The sequence below is a fragment of the Felis catus genome, chromosome A1 (genome assembly GCF_018350175.1).
Source record: "Felis catus isolate Fca126 chromosome A1, F.catus_Fca126_mat1.0, whole genome shotgun sequence".
Lineage (NCBI taxonomy): Eukaryota > Metazoa > Chordata > Mammalia > Carnivora > Felidae > Felis > Felis catus.
The window spans coordinates 77,468,824-77,494,322 of NC_058368.1; the positions used below are offsets into that span (position 1 = coordinate 77,468,824).

The 25,499-nt window shown below is 44.8% G+C and overlaps 1 protein-coding gene across 3 annotated transcripts in view; it reads right to left on the minus strand.

The window, feature by feature from the left end:
• NALF1 (NALCN channel auxiliary factor 1) overlaps window positions 1-25,499 on the minus strand; it is a 673,349-nt gene that overhangs the window by 19,826 nt on the left and 628,024 nt on the right. For 2 of the 3 annotated variants that reach the window (XM_003980527.6, XM_023253100.2), the window contains one exon: window positions 15,176-15,347. In XM_003980527.6, coding sequence (XP_003980576.3) covers window positions 15,176-15,347 — 172 coding nt within the window. Of the gene's footprint in view, window positions 1-5,927; window positions 6,137-15,175; window positions 15,348-25,499 lie in introns of those variants that run through there. The other variant, XM_045055771.1, reaches the window with a different exon arrangement.

Below are 25,499 nucleotides of genomic sequence, written 5' to 3' on the forward strand. Positions count from 1 at the left end.
GTGCATATATGTCCATAGAAGCGTTTTTTTAATATAGTCCTATAATTAGTAAAATGCTTAAGTAATTTACGTTATACTCATATCCTGTATTATTATTCAAATGATATTTTATGCTGCAGAAGCATATTTTAGAATGCAAGGCCCTATTCATTGTATAGAATGTTATTTTCCCCTTGGTGGTAGATGATGGTTTTTCTTCCTTTTGCTTATGTGAATTCACTGAACGTTTTAAAATGATTAAGCATACATTTTCTAGCTTAAATACAGCAATGAATATCCCTTGACAGAAAAGAGGCTGTGGGTGTTTAAAGCTCTTTGACCAACAAGGTTAGATTTTTTTTCAAAGAGATGCATCTTTTCTTTAGTGCAGGGACACTGAGCATTGTGCACAGGATGGGGCTGCTTTGGGCTCTGACTCGGTGCTTGGCAGCACATCTCCCCTGGGAAAGTGGCGCTCGCTTCCTTGTTCTCCTTGAGGCGTGTGGTGGGCAGCTGCCGTTTAGCGCAAGGAACATCACCCTAAATGATGAATGGCCTGCAGATTTTACTTTGGGGATCGGCCATCCTCCGCTGGACGGATGCGGTGCACGTGAGGCTGATCCGGCCCCTGCCCCCTGGCCCAGGCCACAGTGATGGCTCAAGTGTGGACACGGGACCGAGGTTAGGACAATCCGACTCCAAAGCGGGACTGCTGCAAACACACCAGGAACGGGGTGATCTCTTCCTGCCGAAGTTCCTAAACTGAGTGGTTATAGATCTGTAGCTGTTGGTCAAATCAACTAACGAAGAGAAAAGCAGAGCCTAGAGCTGGGGAGAAAGAGTCAAGTGGGCGATGGGGACAGAACTAGCGGTTGGTCCACATCGATGTCTCATTTCTCCACGTGTAGATCAATAGACATCTACATGATCTATATGATCAATATAGATCAATATACCTACATTCTCATCATATCTGTGTTCCTCCATCTATCATCTATCCATCTATCATCTATGTATATATCTATCCATCCATCATCTATCTATCTATGTATCTATCATCTATCAATCAATCATCTATCTATGTATCTAATGAATAACATATAAGACTCTGATACTTATCCCTGGACTTTAAGATTATATAAACCAATGAATCCTCATTTTGCTTACATCCGTTTTTTAGTTAAGTTTCTGCCATTTGCAAGGGTCACCAACGTGCACACTCTCCTCAGAGACACTGTGGGGATTTAACAAGATGAACCTTAAGTACTTGGCTGAATGTATTACACATCCTCTGCACTCACAATTAGTGGCCAGTAACAATCCTAACAGTGGTGGTAATGGTAATGGTAGTGAGACAGGACGGTTGCAAGGAAGCAACGGATTCAATCTTCTTCATGGATTTTCTCTTTGCTTGGGAAATAACCTGTGGAAACCTGAGGGAAACTGTGGGGCACCTGGGTGGCTCAGTGGGTCAAGCGTCCCACTCTTGATCTTGGCTCAGGTCATGATCTCACCGTTCATGGGTTTGAATCCCGCATCGGGCTCTGCACTGACAGTGTGGAGCCTGCTTGGGATTCTCTCTCTTTCTCTCTCTCACTCTCTGCCCCTCCTATTCTCTCTCTCTCTTTCTCTCTCTCTCTCTCTCTCAAAATAAATACATAAACTTAAAAAAAAACCCCGAGGAAAACTAGTTTCTCTGTATTCCCTTTTCATGTCTGTGCATTTGTGATAATAACACTCTCCATACTTACTTCTAAGAAAAGTAATGGAGATATAGTGAATTGTTCCCTTCCTGCTCTGTATTCTGTTAAGACTTTACATGTAATAACACCAGTCTAGTTTTTATTTAATTTGTTAATTCTACAAATGAACATGTGTGTCTTAGGTTATGAACCACATCTATTAATCTATCTCCAGCATCTGGCACAAGGCCTGATAATAGATGTATGCAAAATGCTGGCTTCCCCCAGAGATGTCTAAATCCAAATCCCCATTACCTGTGAATATCTGCTTATGTGGCAAAAAGGAATTAAGGATACAGATGGAATTACGGTTGCTCGTTAGCTGACCTCAAAATAGGAAAATTAATCCAAGTGAGACGAATCTAATAACATGAGCTCTTAAAATGGAAAGAAGGAGGCCAAACCATGGGTCAGAGAGATATGATGGGTGAAGAATCTTCTCCACCACTGTTGACTTGACTTTGAACATGGAGATGGGGAAGAGCAAGCCAAGGAATGTGGGTGGCTTCTGGAAGCTGGGAGCTGTCCGAGCAGACAGGCAGCAAGAAAAGAGGACGACAAGGAACAACGACAAGGAAATGTCCAACACGTTGTCCAACAACGACAAGGAAATGAATTCTGCCAACAATCAGAATGATCACGAATGGGTTCTTCTCTTCAAGCCTTTAGAAGGAACACAGCCTTCTGACATCTTGATGTTACTCTGGTGAGATCTGTGTCCACATTGTGACCTATAAAACTGTGAGGTGATACATTTATATTGGTTTAAGCCACTAACCACTGCATTCGTGACAATTTGTTACAGCAGCACTAGGAAATTAATGCAGTGGGTCCTTAGGAAATTCTTAATGAATGTGTGACAATGCAAAAGAAAACACCTAGGAGGAAAGGACATAGAGTATAATATGGCGGAGAAAGAGTAGAATTTTACATTCTTTCACCACACTTCCCTTGGACATTTTTCTCCGGCATAGCAGGTGTTTTGTAACAGAAGCTGGAAGAGGTCATGACCCTCTGGAGTCATCTTTTTGGTAAGAAAGTCACAATGGAGAGAAGGCCAGCTACTGCAGGTACAAAGTAAAGTTCTGGTGAAAAGGCCCAGTGAGCGAGAGCAGGTGCTGTGCTAGGCAGGAAGTCAGATGCTCCGGCTTCTCCCGCCGGCCTCCCCGAGGACTTGGGAAGGTTCCCTAACTTCTCTACTCTTCAGTGTTCTTATCTGCTAGGTTTAATTGTTGAGCTACTGTGTTGGACAGATACAAACAACTGTTTCTCCACCCTGCAGACATTTCTAAGTGATCGCCACACCCGTTCCTAGTGATACCTCAATTCCCCCTCAGTCCAGGCAACAGTCCTCGCAGCCAGCGTGAGACCCGCCATGGCGCTAAATGACCGCCAAGGTCCTTTCAGCCCCGAGACTCCACAAGCTCACACAAGGAGTCCCCTGGCTATATGCTCGCGTTTGCTTCTGTTTGTGCTAATGGACGGAGCTTGTGATCTTTCCATAAATTTGATGCTTTTCCTTGAGGGTGGTTTCTCCATGCTTTCGAAAGTTCTCTCTTTGTGGAAAGAATAAAAGCAGTGAACATACATGTAAACCCTTCTTTTTTTGTAAGGATTAAGGTTTGGAATTCAAAAGCCGTCCACAAATTTCATGAAACTATTGTATGTTATATTTCATTCCAGAACAAGAGTAGGTTAGAAGTGATTAGAACAATCCCTTTTCCAAAAGGAAGACAATTTATCTGGAGATGAAAAGTTTATTTAGCTAGAGATTTTCCCTCTCCTACCCACCACCCCCCCATCCTACACTTACCAATAGAATTTATTTTTTTGGAGCAGTTTTAGTTTCACAGCAATTCTGAACAGAAAGCGCAGAGAGTGGCTCGATTTTCCAAAATAAAAACTTCCCTCACAACTGTTTCCTGAGATGAAGGGTTTTCAGATTCAGGCTTAAACACCTCCTAACTGTTGGACCATGAAAACTTGGACACAGCAAACACAACAGCGTTGCAAATTGATTGTGGTTCTAAAGTTCTTCGAAAGGAGGTTCGTGAGATTTACGAAAATAATTTGATTTTACAATTAAAAATGATCTGTGATGGTGAATACTCTCTCTTCATTATGACTCTCTCTACATAACTATTATCTTCTAAATCCTCTTGGCTGAGCCAGCTCATTGCCTTTATAATTCCTTTTTATTGCTTCCTCCCTTCTAATCCTCTAGAACTTTTGAAGTACCCCAAATTCGTCTTCATATAAGACTTTGACGTTATTCTATTCGTGAACAAACAATATTGAATGTTATCTGTTTTATTCCAAAATTGCTAGGCATTGCTCCGAGCTGCCTTAACCCAGCACCACAGACGGGGGCTTGGACAACAGGAATGTCTGGTCTCATGGTTCTGGGGGCTGGAAATCCGAGGTCAGAGCCTTGGCCAGTTGCTTTGCAGACCAGCATCCTCTCCCTGTGCCTCTTCATAGCATCTTCTCTCTGTGCGTCCAACTTTCCCTATTTTCTGAGCCTGCTCTTGTGGGACCAGCTGATTCCCCTAAAATTGATATGTTGAAGCCCTAATTTCTAGTACCTCAAAATGCGGCCATATTTGGGGACAGGCCCTTTAAAGAGGCGATTAATTTAAAAATGAGGTCTTTAAGGAGGGTCCTCATGTGATCTGACTGATGTCCTTATAGAAAGGGGAAATTTGGACACACGGGGAGGCACCAGGGGCCACATATAAAGGGAAGACAGTGTGCCGGCATGGCAAAGCCTTTGGAGAAACCAAAGCTGACAGCACCTGATGTTGGACTTCTGGCCTCTAGAACCATGAGAAAATTAAGTTCTGTTGTTTAAACCACCCAGTCAGTGGTATTTTGTTATGGCGACCCTGGCAAATTTATACATACAGTAATAACTGGATGAGGGCCCACCCTAATGACCTTATTTTTAATGTGATTGCCTCCATAAAGACCCTACTTTCCAATAAGGTCACATTCTGAGACACCGGGGGTTGGGACCACAGCCTGTGGATTTGGGGGGCTGGGGACAGAATTGTCACGCTCAGTTTGGGGTGAGGGGCATTTAAAATGTAAACCCCATAAGGTGAGATGTCACATCGTTGGTTAGACTTTTGTTAAAGTCCCAGTATCCAGACCGTGCTGAGGAGGAAGAGAGGTGCAGGATGATGGAGCCAGGCAATGAGCTAGCTCAGGCGGAAGGAACTCTCTTCCACACGCATCTGTATAATGCACATGGCAGGGGTGGAATTTGAGGGAACAAACAGCTTTAGAGTGAACCGCTGACTCTTTTGTCTCCAAAGGACTAACATTTTGTTAAAGCGCATCTAACCGTCAGCCCCCTTTTGTGTGAGTCCTCAAGAGGTCGCCACCAGAGGGAGACAGACAGAAAGCCCCTGCCCTCTCTCAGGGCCTGGACTACCATGCCTTCCCCAGGCGCTTCCCCCACCTCACCTACAAGGGGGATATCCGCAGATCCCTGGGGGCTGTTACCCATTAATTCACCCACTAGTCAACTGCCTACTGAGCCCTTTTGTGGGCCCTGGGGACACCGTCAGAAGCAGTGTAAATTGTGGCCCCAGTTGGGTTCACCATGAGGTGGGGAGGACGGGCCAGGCCCACGTGATGTCTTGCTCTGCAACACAGCAGGGTGACAAGACGTAATCACAGGGTGCTGTGGGCACAAGTATAACCCACCCAAACTTGGGGTGTCAGGGACCTCTTAAGGGGGTGACAGGTGCCAAAGGGTTAGCCAGATGAGGGCACGGAGAGGGCTGTGCCGGGCAGGGGAACGCTCTCGCTGCATGGCATCCAGAGAGCTGTGCTCCAAAGAAGAGGTGGCAAGTGAGGCTGGTGGGGGCGATGGGTCACAGGGGTCAAGTCCAGCCCTGTACTGGAGCTTAAGGACCACCTTAGGGCAGTAGGACTTTGAGAGAGGGATTGCTCTGATTGGGCACGCGGCAAGTTTCTTCCAAACCCTAACTGCACAGACCCTGTGACCCAGCAAACCCACCTCTGCCTCCTGGTACAGCATTTATCCTGCAGATGACATCACAAGTGGAGAAAAGGAGATGCTTCTTGCCAACGTGGACTTAATAACGATTAGAAATCACCTAAACGCCATCACTTCAGAACTGATTGGATAACGACACTTCTTTAGGCCACTGCTCTCTTGCCGGTTGGAGGTGGGGGGGGCAGGGAGGGATTGGCTTAATTTTCACCCTTCAGTATCTTTCAAATAATGTGCCATATGCATGTATTATCAATTGAAAAATAAGTAAATACAATTTATTTATTTCAAGCGTATGTAATAGCGGCTTTAGTCGCAGTGACATCAGTGTGGCCATATAGACTTTGGTCCAATTCCAATGGAGGCAGTCAGCGGAAACTCCACGTTCAAACTAAGAGAAGAAAGAGCAGTGAGGTGAGCGGGGGTGGGATGCAGTGAAAATGTCACCCGACCATCCCGGCAGATAGAGACACTGGAAGAGAAAAGACAGCTAAAGACGACTGTCGTGGCTTTGTCTCCAGCTCCTGAAAACTGGCCTTTAAAACACACTATGTTTGGCAAAGATGTTGCTTTTATCTACTTACGTGCACACAATAATAGACCTTGGAAGAGATCAGACTCCACTGTCTTTGGTTCTGTTCAGTTCAAAATAGGACTCCACAATGTTAAATGATCTCTGTAAGAATTCGTAATGCAGTAAGAAATAGATCCTATCTCGGGACAATTATTTCTCTTGTGGTTGGAATCATTTTAATTTCTCTCACAATGTCTGTTCCCAAAGCTAGAGGAGGAAGCTGGACTTCCTGGGGCTTTCCGAGCCCACAGACACCGAGAAAGGCTGAATCATGGCAAATGTCCCAAGTCAACCCAGCTAAGCTTTTTCTTCCCCCTCTGGTGATGAAATGTACACTAAGGAGAGAATTCTAATAAAGGTTACCATGAACCCTACACATACTAGAGGGAATGAGTCTCATGGTGAAGCCAGTGTTTTGGGCCTCTCTGCCTGACTTAGGATGCTTCAAATTCAAATTAATAAAGAGACAAGATGCCACGTTTGGGACTGGAAGACAGTGCAAGCAATAAGGTAACAAAGGCAATACAACTGTTGTCTTAAATGGCATCCTCGAAGATTTATTCTCAACGGGGCGTTGGATTCTCAACCTTTCCTTTGGGGAGGTTGAACATTAATTCCATCCGTGCTGTCTTTCCTCAATTGGACTCACTCCTGTTTTTGGAACTGACTTTAAAGCTAATTTTAAAGCTATGCTTAAAAACTGAGTTTCAATTTTTAAACGCATTTCCTCTTGTAATTATCTCCATTACTCGTGAAATTTGGCTTTTTAAATTATATGCATATTTAAATTACACATGTGACTTGTATATATAAATTAATGACATATGATATATTATGTATAGGGCTACATGTTACACATTTGGATAAATTTCCTAAAGCATGCTGTAGACCATGAAAATTATTTTCAAAGGAAATTTTAAAAATTATTTCGAACCATGACTGCATCATCGGTATAAAACCGAGCTTCTAAATTATACTAATTTGAAGAAACTGCACATTGAAGATGTGTGCTGCTATTCCTTTTTTTAAAAGATTAGATATGATTACCTGATAAATTAGAAATTATGATTAACAATACCCATCTCATCTGGTAATTTCAAGCCAAATCATAAAAATAAAGCCCACAAGAATCAAGATTGAGAAAAATTGGTTCACTTTCCTTTCTAAAATTATCTAATGCATTATTTCTTCAGGGGACACAAACATGCACTTATGGCCAAACCCCCAGAAGAAGGTCGTTTAGATTGCAATTTTATTTATGCAAACATTTCAGACGGTGGGTCTTTGTCATGACCCTTCACCCTAATACGTGTGCATGTTTGTATGTACACAATCTAAAAATCTTGCTTAATCTGAAAAAGCTAGCCATCAGGGCACCTGGGTGGCTCAGTTAAGCATCCGACTTCGGCTCAGGTCATGATCTTGCGGTTCGTGGGTTGCAGCCCCGCATCAGGTTCTGTGCTGACAGCTCGGAGCCTGGAGCCTGCTTCAGATTCTGTGTCTCCTCTCTCTCTCAGCCCCTCCCCTGCTCACACTCTGTCCTTTTCTCTCCCCCAAACATTTAAACATTAAAACATTTAAAAGAAAAAAAAAAAGCTAGCCATCTAAACACCTTTTCCAGAGAACAGAGCATGACAGTTCTCTTTTCCTTAACCAGAAAAAAACGGTCTGGGTAGAGAATCCTCGTAATGCTCATTTTTAATGCGGTATGTGATGTAGTGAAGCCAGGACGAGAAGACAGTGTTGCACAGACTGGGAGTTGTAATCCGTCTTCTCTGTCCCCATGGACTGGCTTTTTCCAGCTGTTTTGCGGTAAGGAAACAAGAGCTTACCGGCTGATCCCAGGATAGACTGACTGGTCATTTCCTGTTGTACCAGTAACACAAACACTGGACTAATAGCCAGGGAATATGGATCTCTTCTTGTTCTGGAATAACAGCGTTCTTTTCGGGGGAAGCCTCTGTATAACCCTCTGTACAAGCCACACGAGACCGTGTGACGGCTGTCATTCAGGCTGGTTCTACAATTGACCGGCTCCATGATCCTGTGAGGGCATCGCAATGCCTAAAGCAACTCAATATCCAGAACAGCTACAAGGAGGGTATAAACAATTCAGAGATGTCTAACCGAAGACGAAGCAGACCCGCACCTTCATTAAACAGGATTTCACCTGTTCTGGGAAGTCCCGACCCTTCTGAAACTGAAGTTCCAGAATCAGAATTCTTCCCTTGCTCTCACACCATCTGGAAGCACTTCTGAGTGTTGTCAGTCACAAAGAGGGCCGGGGAATCTGGGTAAGGATGTATATGTCATCCCCTTCTGACTCGAGAGAAAAATCTCTGACGTTTTGATTCAACTTCTGCCTAAGCCCAGAGTAACCAGCTCGCCGTCCGGGGGCCCGGTGCTGCCCCTCCATTAAGGGGGCGCTGAACAGTTCTGGCTTGAGCAAAGGGAGGCCGTCCAGCCTGGGGGTTCGGAGAAGACAGACACAGCTGTCCGCTACAGGAAGCGTCACTTGCGCTGCAGGTGAACAGGCAACTGTGGGCCGATGTTGCTAGCATCCTCCCTGCCATCCAAGAGGCCAGCTTTCTGCTCGGTCCATCTGCAATGCTCGCTTACCTGATGACCCGTCAGGAAATGCCCACAGGTTTGGCCCTTGATGGTTCTCTGAGGCAGTAAGGTCCAAGCTCACTGCGATCCAGGCTGTGCACTTCTTAGGGCTGGTTCCTCAACTTTTCCCGACCTAATCCTTTCTAGTCCTCTGAGATCAGGCCAGGCAACACAGATGGAGGAACCCGGAAGGACACCTTGAACCCTGTTAGAATTCCCCCAAAGTTTGTCTTGGTACACAGGTTTGCCAAGGGTATGATCACCCTTATCAGCAGAGCTGGAGCTAGATGGGTTCACCCACCAGTTCCTTCTGGGATCACCCAGGAGCCCAGTGTCTTTCTGCCCCAACACGACCGAGTGTGGACTCTTCTTCATTCTGCTCTGGACTCTTGGCACTGGGCTCTCCCGCATGTGCCGTAATGGACCAGAGTTGGTCCCCATTAAACTCCGGATTCTGTTAGCCACTTGCAGAGACCAGGAATTGGAAGCCTTCGGGAGGGCATGACTTTCCAAAATCACAGTTATGGTCAGAATCCAGGCATCTTAACTGTTATTCAGCACTTGTTCCCTGCACTATCCCCTTGGTCAAGGCAAACCTGAGCTGTTGGGAATCCATTGGAGTGGGATCGGGAAAAACAGCCTTGAGGATGAAGACCTGAACTTGGATCTGAATACCTGAGTTGAATAAGCCTCAAAAAGCGTAGTATTTTAATGGAAGAAGGCGTCCCAAACACACAAAGTCACTACATTCTACTTAGGTAATTTTTTGAATAACCCAATTTCATATTTCCTTATTTTATTCTAGTCATGACATGTCCCTTCACATTCCTCTTTTGGCCTGAGTCTTTATACATTTATTAGGAGTTGTCGTGTGACATTAAATGGCACTATAACCTAAGTGCCAATAAGTCATTCTTTTCTCAGAATTTGTCCTCCACCACGTTCTAAAAAATAGTGAAACACCCACACGCTGAAGAAAATACAGAAATTTAAAATAGCATAGGTGTGCAAATGAAAAGCTATAGGTAGCAGATTTTTCTACGAAAATGCTCCTCCTTTAATGAGAAGATCTTGTATGTTGCTGAAAAACATTTTTTTATCAGCTCCTAGTCATGTCAGAACTGGATTTTGGAAATAATCTTTCCCAGTTGTGAATGCTCTCATGTGGGTTATAAGACAGGAGACATTAAAAAATTCCTCTCTAATTTGAACAATATGCATATCAAAGTATTTTCTTCCACTGCCCCTTCCCCACCCCCCCTGCCCCCCAGCAGTCTCTCCTGGCCACCACCTCCTTCTGCAGTAGCCCAGTCTCGCCACCAGGGGGCGCCCGTTCTCCATCACTTCTAATCAGCCCTGTCACCAGCACCAACAACAGCAGCCCACCGCCTTCCCCCCAGAGACAGAAACATAACCTTATTCTTGTCACAGCCAAGAGAATGAAATGCAGAATTTACACAGATTTCTCAAAATATGTTTTATCTCCATTGTCAGTAACCCCCAGCAGACCAACTTTACTTTTTCTTCCCCGTTCACTAATTTATGAAAAATACCGCAGCAAATCTTGTCGACTCTATTTTATCTATCAATCAAGTGGTAATTTTCATGTTTGTTACCATAGCACCCACAGCCTGTGAGCTTCTGCTACTTCTGTTTTCCTAATGTTGGTTCACTGTTACAGGTAAGCAATCAAGGATCTCTCTTGGGGATTCTAGAACAAGGCGAGGGAGGGTGCAGAGGGGAAACCCGCATAATTATCACAGTGATGGGTTGACATCCAGAATCTGCGAACGACTCCACCCTTGCACTCTGAAGAGGAAGAAGCCGGGTTTCTAAAATAGCAGCGCATTATGCGAGCTGAGCTTGGGAACTGGGCCCACCTTGAGAAGTTTTAGCTCAATAAATGCCTCCCAGTAAAAGACAGGTTTCACCCTTGACAGCACCTCAGAATTTCTCCCCAATTAATTTTTCAAATACCCCTTCAGTGATGTGCCACTTTTATTCTTTAACAGAAAAAAAAAAAAAAAACAAAACAACCAAGAGCGATCTCAGGCAAAGTGTCCTGCCTTCATTTCCTAAAACAGAATCGGAATGAAACATACAAGGAGGAACCCTTCTTGTCATCTACGTTTGTGGTTTGACCTTTGGTCATGACCTTCTGTAGCATCCTCAATCAAAGACGCTGAACAGCAGCAGGCACGCATTGTCTGAGAGTCTGCTTTCTTTCATAAGTGATGGGCTTACTAAGGATCACAGACACATGGAGTAGCAGGTGATCGAGACATAAACATTGAATACATTCAAATTTACGAGATGGGTAAGTCACAAAAGCCACATAAAGCAGGAGGTGCTAAATCCTGAACCTAATAACTGTTACCAAAACTTGCACCCAAACTGAACCGAAGGGCTGAGAGGCCCTTTTGGGGCAGATGACAGGAATCTTGGGTGTCAGCAGATAGGTAATAATAGCACATAGGAGAGGAGGAACTGGGTGTCCTGTAAGCCCACATCCCTAAATGGCTGGGTGCGGGGGACTCTCAGGAAAAGGCATCACAACACCACTGCTTTGTTACCATGGAGAGGAACCTTGAACAAAATTGATTCACTCGGACAGCATCTGGCAACAAGCCATACAGGGGGATGTGCTTCCTGAACACTTTTTTGAGGTTGACTCTAGGGGGGATCGCTATTCTTCTGGAATTTGTGAATTGGATTTATTTCCAATAGGAGGGAAACCTCTATAATTAAATATGTTGAATTTGAAGGAAACTCCATCTATTCATTCAACTATTGATGATAAATGATTATATTTTTCACTATATAGAATGGAAAAAAAACCCTTAAGTTAAGGCAACAATGAGGAATGACTGAAGGCAAGATTAAGACCAACCTCTTGGCTAATTCCTTCTAACAGAACTGTGTTCAGTGATTGTCATTCTACCTATTTCAATAAGGAAGGGGCTCAGCAAGCCTACTGCTACTTGTGAGCATGTAAAGTGGCTGTGAGCCCGCCATCCCAGTTGGCCTCAGGTTATCTGCAGCCAACCGGGAAGCTGGAAAAAAAATATTCCTATTTGTCTACTCTATTTAGTCTAATTCTGCCTGAGTACAGAAGACACTGCATTCAAAATGCATAAAGACACTTGAGATGACTCTCATTCATGCCATCTAAAAGGTGAGTTATTTGGATCTCCATGCCCATCTGCAAGAGATGAGCCACCAAAAATTGTATGACAATGTTCGAGAATAAATGCAATACATATAAAGGTCTTACTAGTTTCTCTAGAAGTGGGTCAAGCCACTTGGCTCCATAGGTTTGACCAGTGGCCCCCGGGAGCTGTTCTCTGAGTTAACTTCTTCGCAGAACATGCTATTTTGGGGGATCGTGGTTTGGAACGATTCTCAGTAGTGACAAGTCAGCAAGTGACAGCATCAGTATCTCTCTTGTTCAGGTCCAGTAGCAAATTTCCACGGACATCTGAGGGGGAATGGTGACTGCTAGTTACCAAGAGAGAGAAGAATTCTTCAAGAAGGCCTGGGTCACACCTACAAACAAAACAGTTTGTAGAACTTCAAGGTAAAATGCCTTCAGAATTTATCCTGCACATTTCTGAGAAGTTGAATGATGAAAGGAACAAACAAAGCCCAACTGAGTGGTGAATGAAGAGTTAGGTTCTGGGTATTCAGTGATGGCGTTCTCCCAGAAATCTATGGTCCGTGGCATTTTCTCGGACCCAATGACATACTTCCCTTTTCCTGTCTCTTTCCTGCGGTGATGTAGCTATGACTATGAAAAGGCTGAATTTCCAAAACTCAAAGGCAATGAAGAATACAAGGTAGAAGACAAATACCATAGGATTTCACTTAGATGTGGAATCTAAAACCCCAACCAACCAAACAAACGAACAAAAGCAGAAACAGACCCATAAATACAAGGAGTAAACCGATGGTTGCCAGAGGGCAAGGGTGTGTGTTGGCGGGGAGGGCACGAACAAAATGGGGGAGGGAGAGTGGGAGGTATGGACTTCGAGTTACGGAATGAATAAGTCGCAGAGATAAAAGGCACAGCGTAGGAATATGGTCAAGGACACTGTAATAGTGTTGCCTGGTGACGGATGGTTAGCTGCTCTTGTGGTGAGCACAGCATAATCTATCAACTCATCGAATCACTATGCTGTATACCTGAAACTAACATAATATTGTGTATCAACTATACTTCAATTAAAAAAATATATATATAGGGGACTTCCTGCTTGTGTTCTGCAGAAAGAGATTATATCCCATCTTTAGCTTTCGGATGGCCTTGAAAGTGTACAAGGAAAAGGGATGAATACTCAAACTGGTATCAGATCCACACACACGGATTAAAGGCTAAGAACAGAAGAGAAAGACAACTACCTGGTCCTTCATTTGAGATTGTTGTCTATTTTGAGAATCTGGTGAAAACTACCGACCTTCTCTGGGAAAAAAAAAATCTATATGCATGTGACTGAACTAACATACAGCCTTTATATAAAATGCCACGAGTTACTCTGAAGTCCCTAAAATCATAGACACCTAATCGACCACAGAGTCAAGAGCTGAAAACTTTATCTTGATGACCATTTATGGAAAGTTTTCTGTGGATGTCAAGTAAATTAATAGCCTGTGTCTGGTGAATTTTGGCTCAATTAAAGGGAGATGATACTAATTTCCTTCTTTCCTTCTCCTTCCCTTCCCTTCCCTTCCCTTCCCTTCCCTTCCCTTCCCTTCCTTCCTTCTCTCCCTCCCTCCCTCCCTCTCTCCCTCCCCTTTCATTTTCTGTCTCTTTCTCTCTCCCTCTCTCTCTGTCTTCCCATCAGAGAGGAGCTGGGAAAATGGTCTCAAGCATTCAATCAGTGAATAACAAAAATGATTGGTAAATGCATTTACATTCTACAGATCACTTTCTTATGTACAACGGCTATTGCCTATTGAAGACATATTTTGTGCTTCTCTCTTATCCATAACCCTCATAGCAAACGTGCCTGGGGGTGTTTGCTATTGCTAATTTGCTAACGAGGAGCCACCCAATGGCTCAGAGACAATGCATACAAATAGGACGAAAGGCCCTATCTCACAACCTTCCCTTAGATGTTCTTCCCACTGGACTGGGAAGCACAGGAAATACTCATCCAGTTTTTCAGGGAGAAATTTGGTTGACTGTCTCTTGATAGCTTATCGCCTAGACTTCGAACAGAATGGCTAGTGGACAGGAATGTGAATATGTGATCTGGAAATAATTTGATCAACTCTCATGCCGAGCATCTCCATATGTCACTGTGTTGTAGAAGGGTTTCATAAGGTCTAATAGAAGGAGGAAGGAGCTTTTCACATGTCTGGACACGTACCGTGGAGTTTTATCCTCAAAACTTGAAAACTAACCCTGCCTCCATGGAAGCCATCTAGTGACAAGGACATGTGTAGCACTTTTTGTGCCAAGATAATGCTCTATCACATCACCGTGGCAAAGTGTCTGGTTCTCACGTGTCTACTCGCCATTTATTTAAAATAAAAGCACAAAACAATTTACTCTTATCCTTAACCGTCTTATTCTGTGTCTAAATTATGTAATGCTTATAAATACCCAGAAATTGAATGCTGATATTGTTGTTTGGCCCAGCCTGAATGATTTGCTGAAAGAAGTAAACACTATTAATGGGGAAGAGGAGTTAAAATTGTATCTAGCCTCTATTGTGCGTCTCTCTCTCTCTCTCTCTCTCGCTCTCTCACACACACACACACACACACACACACACACACACACGAATAACTCAGGTAGCCAGTTTTTTATGGTCTTGACACTCATTGAAGATAAAGTAACATAAACCTTCTCAGAAAATACACGTGGAGACGTGAACATGTTACCGATCTGAAGAAGCAGCGAAATTTTACTGGCCTGGTCACATCATCTGTTCTCAGGTAACGCAAAGCTCCAGGCAGAATCCAACCACTCTAAGTCAAGTTGAAGCCTGTCTCATGATTGCTAACATGTTCCCCTCAGGAGTATCCTTTTGCAAGGTAAATGACCGTGGGTCACCGGTCCCCTATCGATACGTGATCTTTCCCAACCAAGTTCGTTCAGGGCTTCGATGAAGGAAAGTGTGGAAAACTACCAGGCATGTCTTCAAGGTGACATCAGTAGGAGGCAAAAGCAAAGCAGACAAACATCACCTATGAGAGCAGAGACCAGGAGCGGCTGAGTGACAACCCCGCCCTGCACTGTACCTGTACAGATGAAACTGGACAGTCCCCCATAGATGACTTCATCGTTGTCGGGCAATATGAACGGACACCTCGTCTGAACCTCCAAACAGTATTGCTTGCAAGGAATTGTCTTTCTGCAGTTAAACTGTGCGACTTCAAAGTACTGGGAACACAGCCAGGCTTTGTAGACAATCTGAAAAAAGAGAAGAATCAAAAATCGGGAGGGATGACAAGAGTTCTGTCTCTCGTACAGGACATGCTGTACCGTGAGAAGCATGCCGTGGTGCCAAGTGGATCCTAAGGAAACTCTCATTTCCAGAACGCTCTTTTACACAACGCTAGCTGCAAGTGATAGCAAGGTAGCCACAGAAGTCTGCAACAGAGCCAAACGTGATTGGATCGAGCCTTTCCGAGACTATGCAAAAGGTCACACGGCGTTTGGTTTGACGAAGCTCGTCTGAAAAATAGTGGCGTTCATCAGAACCTGAAGTTTCAAAGTCCAGGGATACAGAAAGTAAACAAACAAACAAACAAACAAACAAACAAAAACCAAAAAACCCTAATAGACTGCAACGTTCGACTGAGCAGGAGACCCCTCCAGCTATGCTCCCAATGGGCACTAGATGGCGCTGTGGCCTCTGCAACCAGGGCCACCAGCGAGCGCTTCCACTCCAGACGCACAAAAGTAGCCGTGGGCAATTACATTCATGACTCACATCAAGTGCATTAAAAACCTCATCGTCCCAAAGCCCGGAAACACCCCACCTAGGTCAGCCCTGGCATGTGTTGGCGTTGCAGTGCATGTGAACCACAGCTTGGACCATCTATGCGGATATATGTCAGGTATTCAGTTCACGTAATGAGATGTGAAATGAGTATGACTTCATTTACCTCTTTGTTTTCGACAGCTAGTCAGGAAAATAAATATTGAAAAAAAAAATGCCCCTTCCTTGCCTAAGGAAACAGGGCGCAACCTCAATCCAAATAAAACGATGACGAAAGCACCCATCTACAGTAGAGGTTGCTGGGAAGCAGGTGTTTCCCAGATCCTTGGCATGGGGGGCTGCTGTCTGTCTGTCTCTAGGGTTAATAATAGTCGGGTAAGATTTTGTCAACTATGCCTTCCCTCGAAACGTGAATGGTTGACAGTTAGACGTATACTAAGAGATAAGAGATCATAAACATTTGACAATAGTAGCAAGAACTGTACATAGTATTTATCAACTTTGGTTGATATACTCTGTTCTAAGCGTGTCACATACTTTTTTCTCCCTGTAACGCTCAGCGCACGCTTCGAAGGTAACGACCAGTCACGCTTTGCGTACAAATCATAATTCGTAATGGAAGTAAATTTAAAAATCCAGAATTCGATGCTCTGCTTAATCTGAAAATGTTTGTTTCAAAAAGAACTTGTAAAACCACGAGGGAGTTTGTGAATCCACCTGACATCAGCACCAAATTGCGTGTGGCTGGCCAGTGTCTGTTTGGTATTGGAATGTTATTCATCACTTTCTGTTGCTTTGATCAAAATGAAACTTTAGTCTTTGATCGAAGGGGCCTCAGTGGGGGTAAAATGGAATGAATGTGAAATTCAGATTTAAGGTTAGACCGCTAAGAGTAATTTATTCGCTGTCATCAGCAATTCATTTATAAGGGTTTATAAAACTTGATAGGAAAATACATAAATAATTGGCACTCTCATAGGTCTTTTGAACAGGTCTTAACATAAAAGTGTACATTAGAAAAAAGTGCTACAAATAGCTAAGGGAACCCCTACGGTTTCTTAGATCTCAATGCAGAGACAACGGGAAGGGGGGTGGGAATGAGAGGCAAGGGGGCAGAGGTGACAGTGCCCTCATGCTGTCAGAAAGAGGTCAAAAGTACGAGTTTCAGAAGAAAGAAAAGTAACGTGGCTTCCCAACCATGCTTCGGGGGCAATGCAGATTGTTTTTCAAAATACATTGGTATTTGTGCAATATAACATAATATGTAATATGATATAAGACATTTATGACATAAACCAAGCTGTACTCTAGGAATGGCAGTGTCTGTCTTATGATTCCTGGTTTTAATTTCCTTTTCTCAGTACCAGGGGAAGTTGAGTACGTCTACAGTTCCAACAACAATACAATTCCATGATAAGCAATGTTCACATTCTGCATATTTCTGGGGTTGTAAAAGAAGCAGAGTGACCTCTTCGCTCTTAGGGAATACCGCTACACGATTTCAGAAAGTTGCACACATTCTTATGGGCCAGAGTCTCCTCTCCATTCCGCCTCCTACTTTGCTATTGCACAGCTCTTCAAATTAAAGTGGTTCCTGAATAGCAAGTCATATCCTGTACCTGGTCAGCCCCACCTTAGGCAAGACCCTGTCCCCTCTCACAGACAATGGGGTATCACAGATCGAAGCCTCTCGGGAAATATACACATTCTCCTTGCAATCAAACTCCTTAGCATCACCCAACTGGAATGGATCCATTTTTCTTCTGGTTCCTTCCATGCTGTTTCAGCTATATTTCTTTGGCAGATTTTTTTTTTTTTTTTACTTAAAGACCTAGAAAGTAAAGCACTTTTTATAAAGATCAGGTTGTAAGCTATGGACAAATGTGCAAAGGGCTCTGGACCTTCTACGGAGCGATAACAACCTCTCCAGCCGGGTTTCCATGCATCATTAGTTCTTATTAACCAACTCTGAGACTTTCCAAATGCAATGGAAGGTTCATCACCTGAGCCTTCCACATCTTCCCAAATTTTGGTTCAGGGGATACGATACGTCAGAAAGCAATCGGGGAACAGAAGCATCGTGGGCAGAAAAAGAAAGGGGAGGCCTTTGCTGTTGACTTTGAGGGCATTGCTACTGTGTGCTCATGGCCAATGGTTTTCTAAGTGTGAAATCAGAAGACACAGACCAAGGGAAGGCAGACAAGTACATGCTGGCGTGGGCTGAAGAGCTTTCTTGCCAGAAGAGAAGAAATACAACGGGCTGTCTTGTGAGGCATGAGTTGTCTGTAACCAGGAACATGTGAGCCGGAGTTGAGTTAGCTCCCGCCAGTGTGCTGTGATTCTCGGGGGACAGTGCGAGAAGTAAGAGACTCTGAGATACCTGTCAGTGCCTTTTTAGAAGTCTTTGAGGAAGAGAGGCTGAGAAAGTTAGATGGTTTTCAGTGGCACAAAGCTAAAGAAACAAGATGGTTAATTTGTTAAAATACGGAAGGATTCTCACACAGAAGCACCTGATAAAGAGTAAATGAAGTTGTCTCTTTTTATACAAACTCTGCAGTATAAAGAAGGCCAGCAATCTTTTCTTATGATGGCCTCGCCTTCTCCTCTGGAGAGAAGCATTAGGTAATCGCTTTTCTAGATGTCACTAAATAGAAGAAATGATTATATGAGGCTGAACAATAATTTGGGAAAGAAAACCAGTGGTTGGAGTACATCCACCCACACCCCTCCTTGAGGGCATGGGCTCTTTTGTGTCTGGAGAGCACTGTTTGCCAGGTACCTATGCTCATGAAGGACAGAGCAAATGACCTCCTCACCCACACGCTCACTTCCGCCCCGTGCCCCGTGGAAATGACCACTGACTGTACAGAAACCTTGCTTGGCAGCTGCCCACTGTTCAGTAAATAGGCGACATGCTCAAGTTGCAGTCTGCAAAAGCAACAGACTACGTGATTACAATGGCCTAAAGGACAATGTCATTTTTACTTACTATCTCGGTTACGATATTCTCCTTCTCTCCCAAACCATTTTCGCACTTGTTATGTGTTGCCCATGAAGACTCTGGGACGTGTTCGGGAAATAGTTTACAGATAACGAAACAAGGACAGAGAGATTATAGCACCAAACGAATGGAGTTCGGGTCTCGACAGCTAGACCGGCACTGGGAATGCTGGAAACTGGAGACCCCCCCACCCCTCGAGGGGATGCGGGGAGTGACCGCTACATGAACAGGTCCACACCTCTGGAGTCACCGAAGGGGGCGTTCCAGAGTAGAGAGATTCTAGTGGTGGTCTTTCTGAGCCTCTTCATTTAAAGTGGAAAGGGGCCTAGAAAGATCACAGGTGATGATGACCTCAAACCCCTGACTTCCAGACCATTGTTTTAATAATGCACCGCCATATTAGAAGCCATCAACTGAGCATTGTTCATTCCTAACATCCTCTTTCCCACCCCCTGCAGGTCACTTCATTTCAGGACCGCACTCTGGAAGCTTTGCCTTATAATTCCACACAGCGGGCTGTCACAAGGCACCCCACCTGCCCCCCAGGCTGGCTTCTGCACTCACATCCCTTAGTGACACTGACCTATTTGAAGATGTGAGCCAGGACAGCAAAGAGAGAGGAGAGGAGGGGCAATCCAAGGGAACCTGGTCTACAGAAGTCATCTCTAGACTCACAATGAAGAATGACGTGTTTTCCAGATAATTTTCCGTGCCCAGCAAAGTTTTGGTTGTAATGGCACTAGTGTCGTTGAGCTGAAAAATCTCAAGAGGAAGACTGGGCTGTAGGGGGTTCTTTGTCTGCTTCCCAATTATGGGGAGCGATGTTAAGCTATGGGGTTCTGGAAGGGAATGCTTTCTGCGGGTATAAGGATGAGCCTAAAATAGTCACCTTTTTGTTACCAAATAATCATGGTTAACGGGGTCGCCATTATAAATGACCAGTGGAATATATGATGTCAGATTCCCATGACTTCTTTTGGTTCTGGACATTCCATTTGGCTGTGGCCAATCCTGTGGAGACCCTTTCAAACATACATAAGATTCAAATGTTTCCAATAGAAGCTGGGATTCTCATTTCCTTTAAATATGTTTGCCTCCCTCCCCCAAATCTATGCCTGTGTTTTAGAGCTAGATAGCAGATTGATATCGCAAATATACACTGGCCTGCTGAAACAAATATCATGTTGGTTACAATTTTTTATTATGAAGAAAAACGTCAGGTGTTGAAAATGGTTGTCATCTTTGTGTTAGAAGGTTGCTTTCCTATTTCCCCAAGCATTAGCAAGGACAGATTCTTTCTACAGTTACGACATGTGTTGATACCTTTTATTAGATCCTTTTCTGTCAGCTCTAATGCATTAGTGGCCTGAGTTTTGAGTGTGTGAGGGTGGAATAATTGGTTATGTAAGCAAAAGTCTGCTGTAGCAAATGCCTCAGGCTACTGCGCTTTGATGCGTGCAACGCACGCCGTTGCAATGTAAGTAGAGGTAGAGGTCAAAATACATATTCACGTTCCTGTGTCTGAATGTCTGCTTTCTTCTTTATTTGTGTCCGTGTCTCGTTAAAGCGCGTGGCACCCAGAAATTGGAAATACTGATGTATTCTAAGAGAAAAACAAGGAAACAAACCCCCGCCTAAAGATGAGCTAAGGCAAGCGAAGAATGCGTTAGGAGATGGACGGCACACTGAGCACCGGGCTCCTTGAGCCTCCGATGTCCGTACGCCTTGTCCTCCAGGGCTACGTCTTGGCCCCATTTCCTAAATAAGATGCAAATACCTTCCAGTTTCTGCTGGTGACCCACTTTGGGATCCTGTCATAACACTCGGTCTATTCCCCTCCAGAACTTCAGAACTCCCCTTGCTCCCTGGGGCTGCCCTACATTTTGAAGTCCGCCCAAACTGTGCTCACCACCACGCCGGGGCCCCAGGCTCGTTCCGCACAGGAGAGGGAGCTGGTCAGAAAAGGGGGTGCGACCTCGCCAGTCTGCCAGCCAGGGAGCTATATGTGGGAGTCTGTGGACACTCATGAGATGCTACAGATGACAAAAAAAGCAAAGCAAATCGACGGCGCTTTCTTATGAAGAGAGAATGTTCCATCCAAAGATGAATGGAACTCAGAATGGGGCTCAGAAAACCCCAGCAAGCACTTGTGTCTCCAGCGCTATCCAAGGGATACAAAGCCAACTCCGTTTCTCCCTTTCTCCTCCTCGTTCACACCTGCCTGGCTTTGCCCCTGCAGGCTTGTCTCATCTTTTCCCTCCTCTCTCCCTTTCATTTGGCGTCAGCCCCAACCGCTCCACAGAAGCTGTTCTTTCTAAGCAACTTGGCTGCTCCGATGATAAACCCAGCTGCTGAAATGGGTTATTTTCTTATTTGACCTCTTGGCAGCTTTGAACGCTACTGATGAAGCTCCTTCTTTCAATGCCCGCACTGGCTCCGTGCTCCCGATGATGGGACTTTGGCTGGCCCCTCCCCCAGCCACGCCTCCTCCCTCTGTACCTGTCCTTCCTCGTCACCGTCACCGTTGTTTGCTTCCTCTGCCACTCCCCAAAATGTTGGTACCCCTGCGGCTTGTGTTCTAAACTTTCCTCCACATGTTCTTCCAGGGCAATCATCCACTCTTAGGAGGATTCAATGGTCATCTTTAAAACAGAGAAGCTAAAATCTTTGTTTCCAAAGCACCTTTCTCTCTCTCTCTCTCTCTCTCTCTCTCTCTCTCTCTCTCTCTCTCTCTCTCATTCTCTGGCATCTGGTCTACCTTGAAACGGTGAAATGGTCTCCTACCAGTCTCTGTCTCAGTCCTCTATCCTCTCAATTGCTGTGGGTCCACAGTGGAATTTGGCAACTTCCTCTCGGGGAGAGGCAAGAGTGAGAAATCTGGGAGTCACGCTGGACACCCCCTTCTGCTCTGTCCCACGACTGTTTAATCTCGAAGTCCTGTGAGCCCACCTCCTAAATAGCTCTAACACCTGCTCATACCTCTTGAGTTTTTAAAATGCTTATTATTTTATTTTGAGAGAGAGAGAGAGAGAGCGAGCGAGCAGGGGAGGGGCAGAAAGAAAGGGTGAGAGAATCCCAAGCAGGCTCTGCACTGTGAGTACAGTACCCTCTGTGGGGCTTGAACTCACGAACTTTCAGATCATGACCTGAACCTAAATGCAAAGTTAGATGCTTAACTGAGCTACCCAACGGTCCCATACCTCTTGATTTCTATCGCCACCATTATCATGCCAGCTGCCACCATCACTCGCTCTCCTACACTGCCACATGGATACACCCATGGACCTCATTTGGTGATTTCAGGCGTGGACTCCTCCTCCATGCTGTTCTCCACCCTAAACTTAGAATAATCTATCCACCGTTAGTTTGATTACTTCATTGCACCACTTGAAATCATTCCAGACCTCTGCACAGCGCTCAGGAAGAAGCTGGAACTCTGTGATGGACCCAGAGATTTGCGACTCTGCTCATCTGGCACGGTAGCTCATTTCTGTCTGTGCCTCTCTTCACTCTGTGCTCTCTGGCTGTGGAGGGTGACCTGTGGGGCCACTAAATGTGCCATGCCCTCCATGGCCCTGCACCCCCGCTCTTCCTGCCACCTGCCTCGCAGATCTCTTAGCCCGGTTGGTTCCTACCACCCTTTGTGGCCGTGTCTGTAAGTCTACATGCACCTCTCACGATCTGAGATGGATGTTTCTATGGCTTGTGCTAAAGGCAAAGCTCCTTCCTTGTCCATCTTCCCTGCTGGGAGCACTTGTGCGCTTTTGCATCTCAATGCCCTGGGTGTACCTTCCTCGGAATTCTCATTAAAGATTTGTCCCACGGCCCTCAGGTCTGCAGAGCTCTGTCCAGTGATTTGGTTAGCGTGAGCCAGTCCTCCTGGCTCTCAGATCTCGTGCAGAACAGCCCAAACCAGAACCTCGATGGGCTTCCAAGACAGTGAAGTGTATGGATCCCTTTGAAGTGATCAGCTAACTCTTTTATTAGAGGCCCAATAAATCCTTAAGAAACAAGGTTTTGACAGCCTACTTCATGGATTGAACCTCTGTTTCCAAATGCCGTGGTTTAGGTCCTGAGGCACAATGTGGGGTTGGGACACAAGAAGACACGGGTTCCCACCCAAAGAGGAGGCAGGGTGTGGTTTAACACGCAGGGCTGCGGAGAGTGGAGTTTATTCTGCACTTGCTTTTAAAAATGGATGTGATGTTGGGGCGCCTGGGTGGCTCAGTTGGTTGTGCCCAACTTTGGCTCAGGTCGTGATCTCACGGTTTGTGAGTTCGAGCCCCGCATCGGGCTCTGTGCTAAGAGCTCAGAGCCTGGAGCCTGCTTCACATTCTGTGTCCCCCTCTCTCTCTGCCCCCCCCCCCCCGCTCAAGCTCTATCTCTCTCTCTCTGTCAAAAATAAATAAAACATTAAAAAAATTTAAAAAAAGAAACAGACATTTTAAATGTCATTATGTGATTAATTTAAAAATCAGCTAAAACTGGGGCACCTGGGTGGCTCAGTCAGTTAAGTGTCAGCTCAGGTCATGATTTCAGCTCAGGTCATGGTTCGTGAGTTTGAGCCCTGCCTCGGGCTCTGTGGTGATGGCTCAGAGCCTGGAGCCTGCTTCAGATTCTGTGTCTCTCTCTCTCTGCCCCTTCCCCACTCATGCTCTGTCTCTCTCTGTCTCTGAAAAATGAACAAACATTAAAAAATTTTTTACAAAATGGATGTAATGCTTTGGCTGAGACTTTGGCTAAAAAGTTTTGGCAGACAGATTACAGTAATTCATACCTTTCCCAAACTACACCTATTGTACACTCAGAAATGAATATGAAGATGATAATTAGTAGTTAAATTAAATGCTCAGTAAGCAGCCATTTCTTAGGGTGTCAAGAAAGACCTCTTTTAATGAGCCACAGTCACCAGATTATCACGTTAGCAACAAAGATGTCGGAAGCTTGAACTACAGACATTGGAAAGGAAGGGATTTCTTTCATGGAGACTACTTCCAAGTCTGAGCCATGGGTTGACACACTGCCATCCTCAATAGGAACAGGAGTCAACGATAGATCCTTTTGTAGACCGATCGCCAGCCAAGACCTGGGAACACAGTAGTACTGCATGCCACTTGGCCCCCTAAATCCACCTCTAAACCCACCGTATGAACCATCCTAAAAGTATCCTTTGAGCAGAGCGATCCTACTAGAATTCACAGCTTTAAAAAGACAGTGAGCAAACACCTCAATATAAATTCAGTTTTGGGGAGTGCCTGGGTGGCTCCTTTGGTTGGGTGTCCGCCTCTTGATTTCAGCTCAGGTCCTTTTTGATCTCAGGGTCATAAGTTTGGGCCCCATGCTGGGCTCCCCATTGGGTGTGGAGTCCACATAAATGAATGAATGAATGAATGAATGAATGAATTCAATTTTGGACTCCCATGCCTTAAGCGAGTTTGGAATGTTGAAAAGGCTTCAAACAGCGGGAAATCAGCCTTTTGAAGAAAGAAGTGCAGTGAGTCTGTAGATAAGACGTCTTGAAACTGGTCTTAGGCATATTAAGGGATAATACACTCACCAAGGAAAGAAGGAGAGTAAATGTGTCAAACTTTCCTTATTTTGTAGGACTCATAGAATACATAGAGCACGTGATGATTAGTAAATGAATCAGTGCTCTATCCCGGAATGGAGATTAAATCTAGAAAATACCCATACACTCAGTTAAGCTGTCATAAGTAATCAGTACACTGGCTAAAAAATTCCGATGTATCACTTCTTCATAAGACTAAATAGAAGGGGACGTCCTACAACGGCTTCACTTAAGAGAAACACACAAAAAAAGGTCTGAAGAAAGTTAATGCATAGTTTTGTCACAGAACCCAAAGTAAAATATGGAAAATTTGAAATAGCAAAGTAAACTCGTCATGTAATTTCTAGTTATTTCTGATAATACTCCTAATCTATCTATTCCAAAATGTTCACATACGTGTATACCTCCCAGAGCTACAATACCAAGTGCTTTGTGTATCTATCTGAGTTTCCTATGTTATATCGTCAGGGCGTTTCTGTATCCACAGTGCCCAACTGCAGTCCTACTTCACCAATCACAGATTCTCACGGGTTCTCAGTTAAAACTATAATGATCTACCTTTGCCCAAAGAAGGTGCCTTGTCCCTTGGTCGCGTGGGACCTTCGCAGTGTCTATGTTGCCCATGGAAGTGAGCGCTTCTGATTTCGTCGTCAGAGTCGATGCGCAACAGCTATGCCAAGACCGTGCCACTGATATGGTTTCCGGCCTTATCCTGATGTGTCCTGGCAGCTATGAGGAGCAGGGAGGCTATTAATAGACGGCAGCCCCTGTGTGGATGTGAGCGAACCAGCGCCTTGGGAATACAGCAGTCTTACACGTCACCCGCCCCTTGAAACATGCTATGGATTGAAACCTGGTCTGTATTGACCGCTAGAAACGTGCCAGTGATCCTGGTAGAATTTATGGCTTTAAGAAGTCACAGAGTGAACGCTCTGAAATTCCAATCGGGATTGAGTTGTACGCTGTGATCACCAAACGGGAGAAGCTGACCGAGGCTTCAAAGGTGCCATTCAATTGATCTGTTAGCCCAAAATTACATATTGAGAGCTG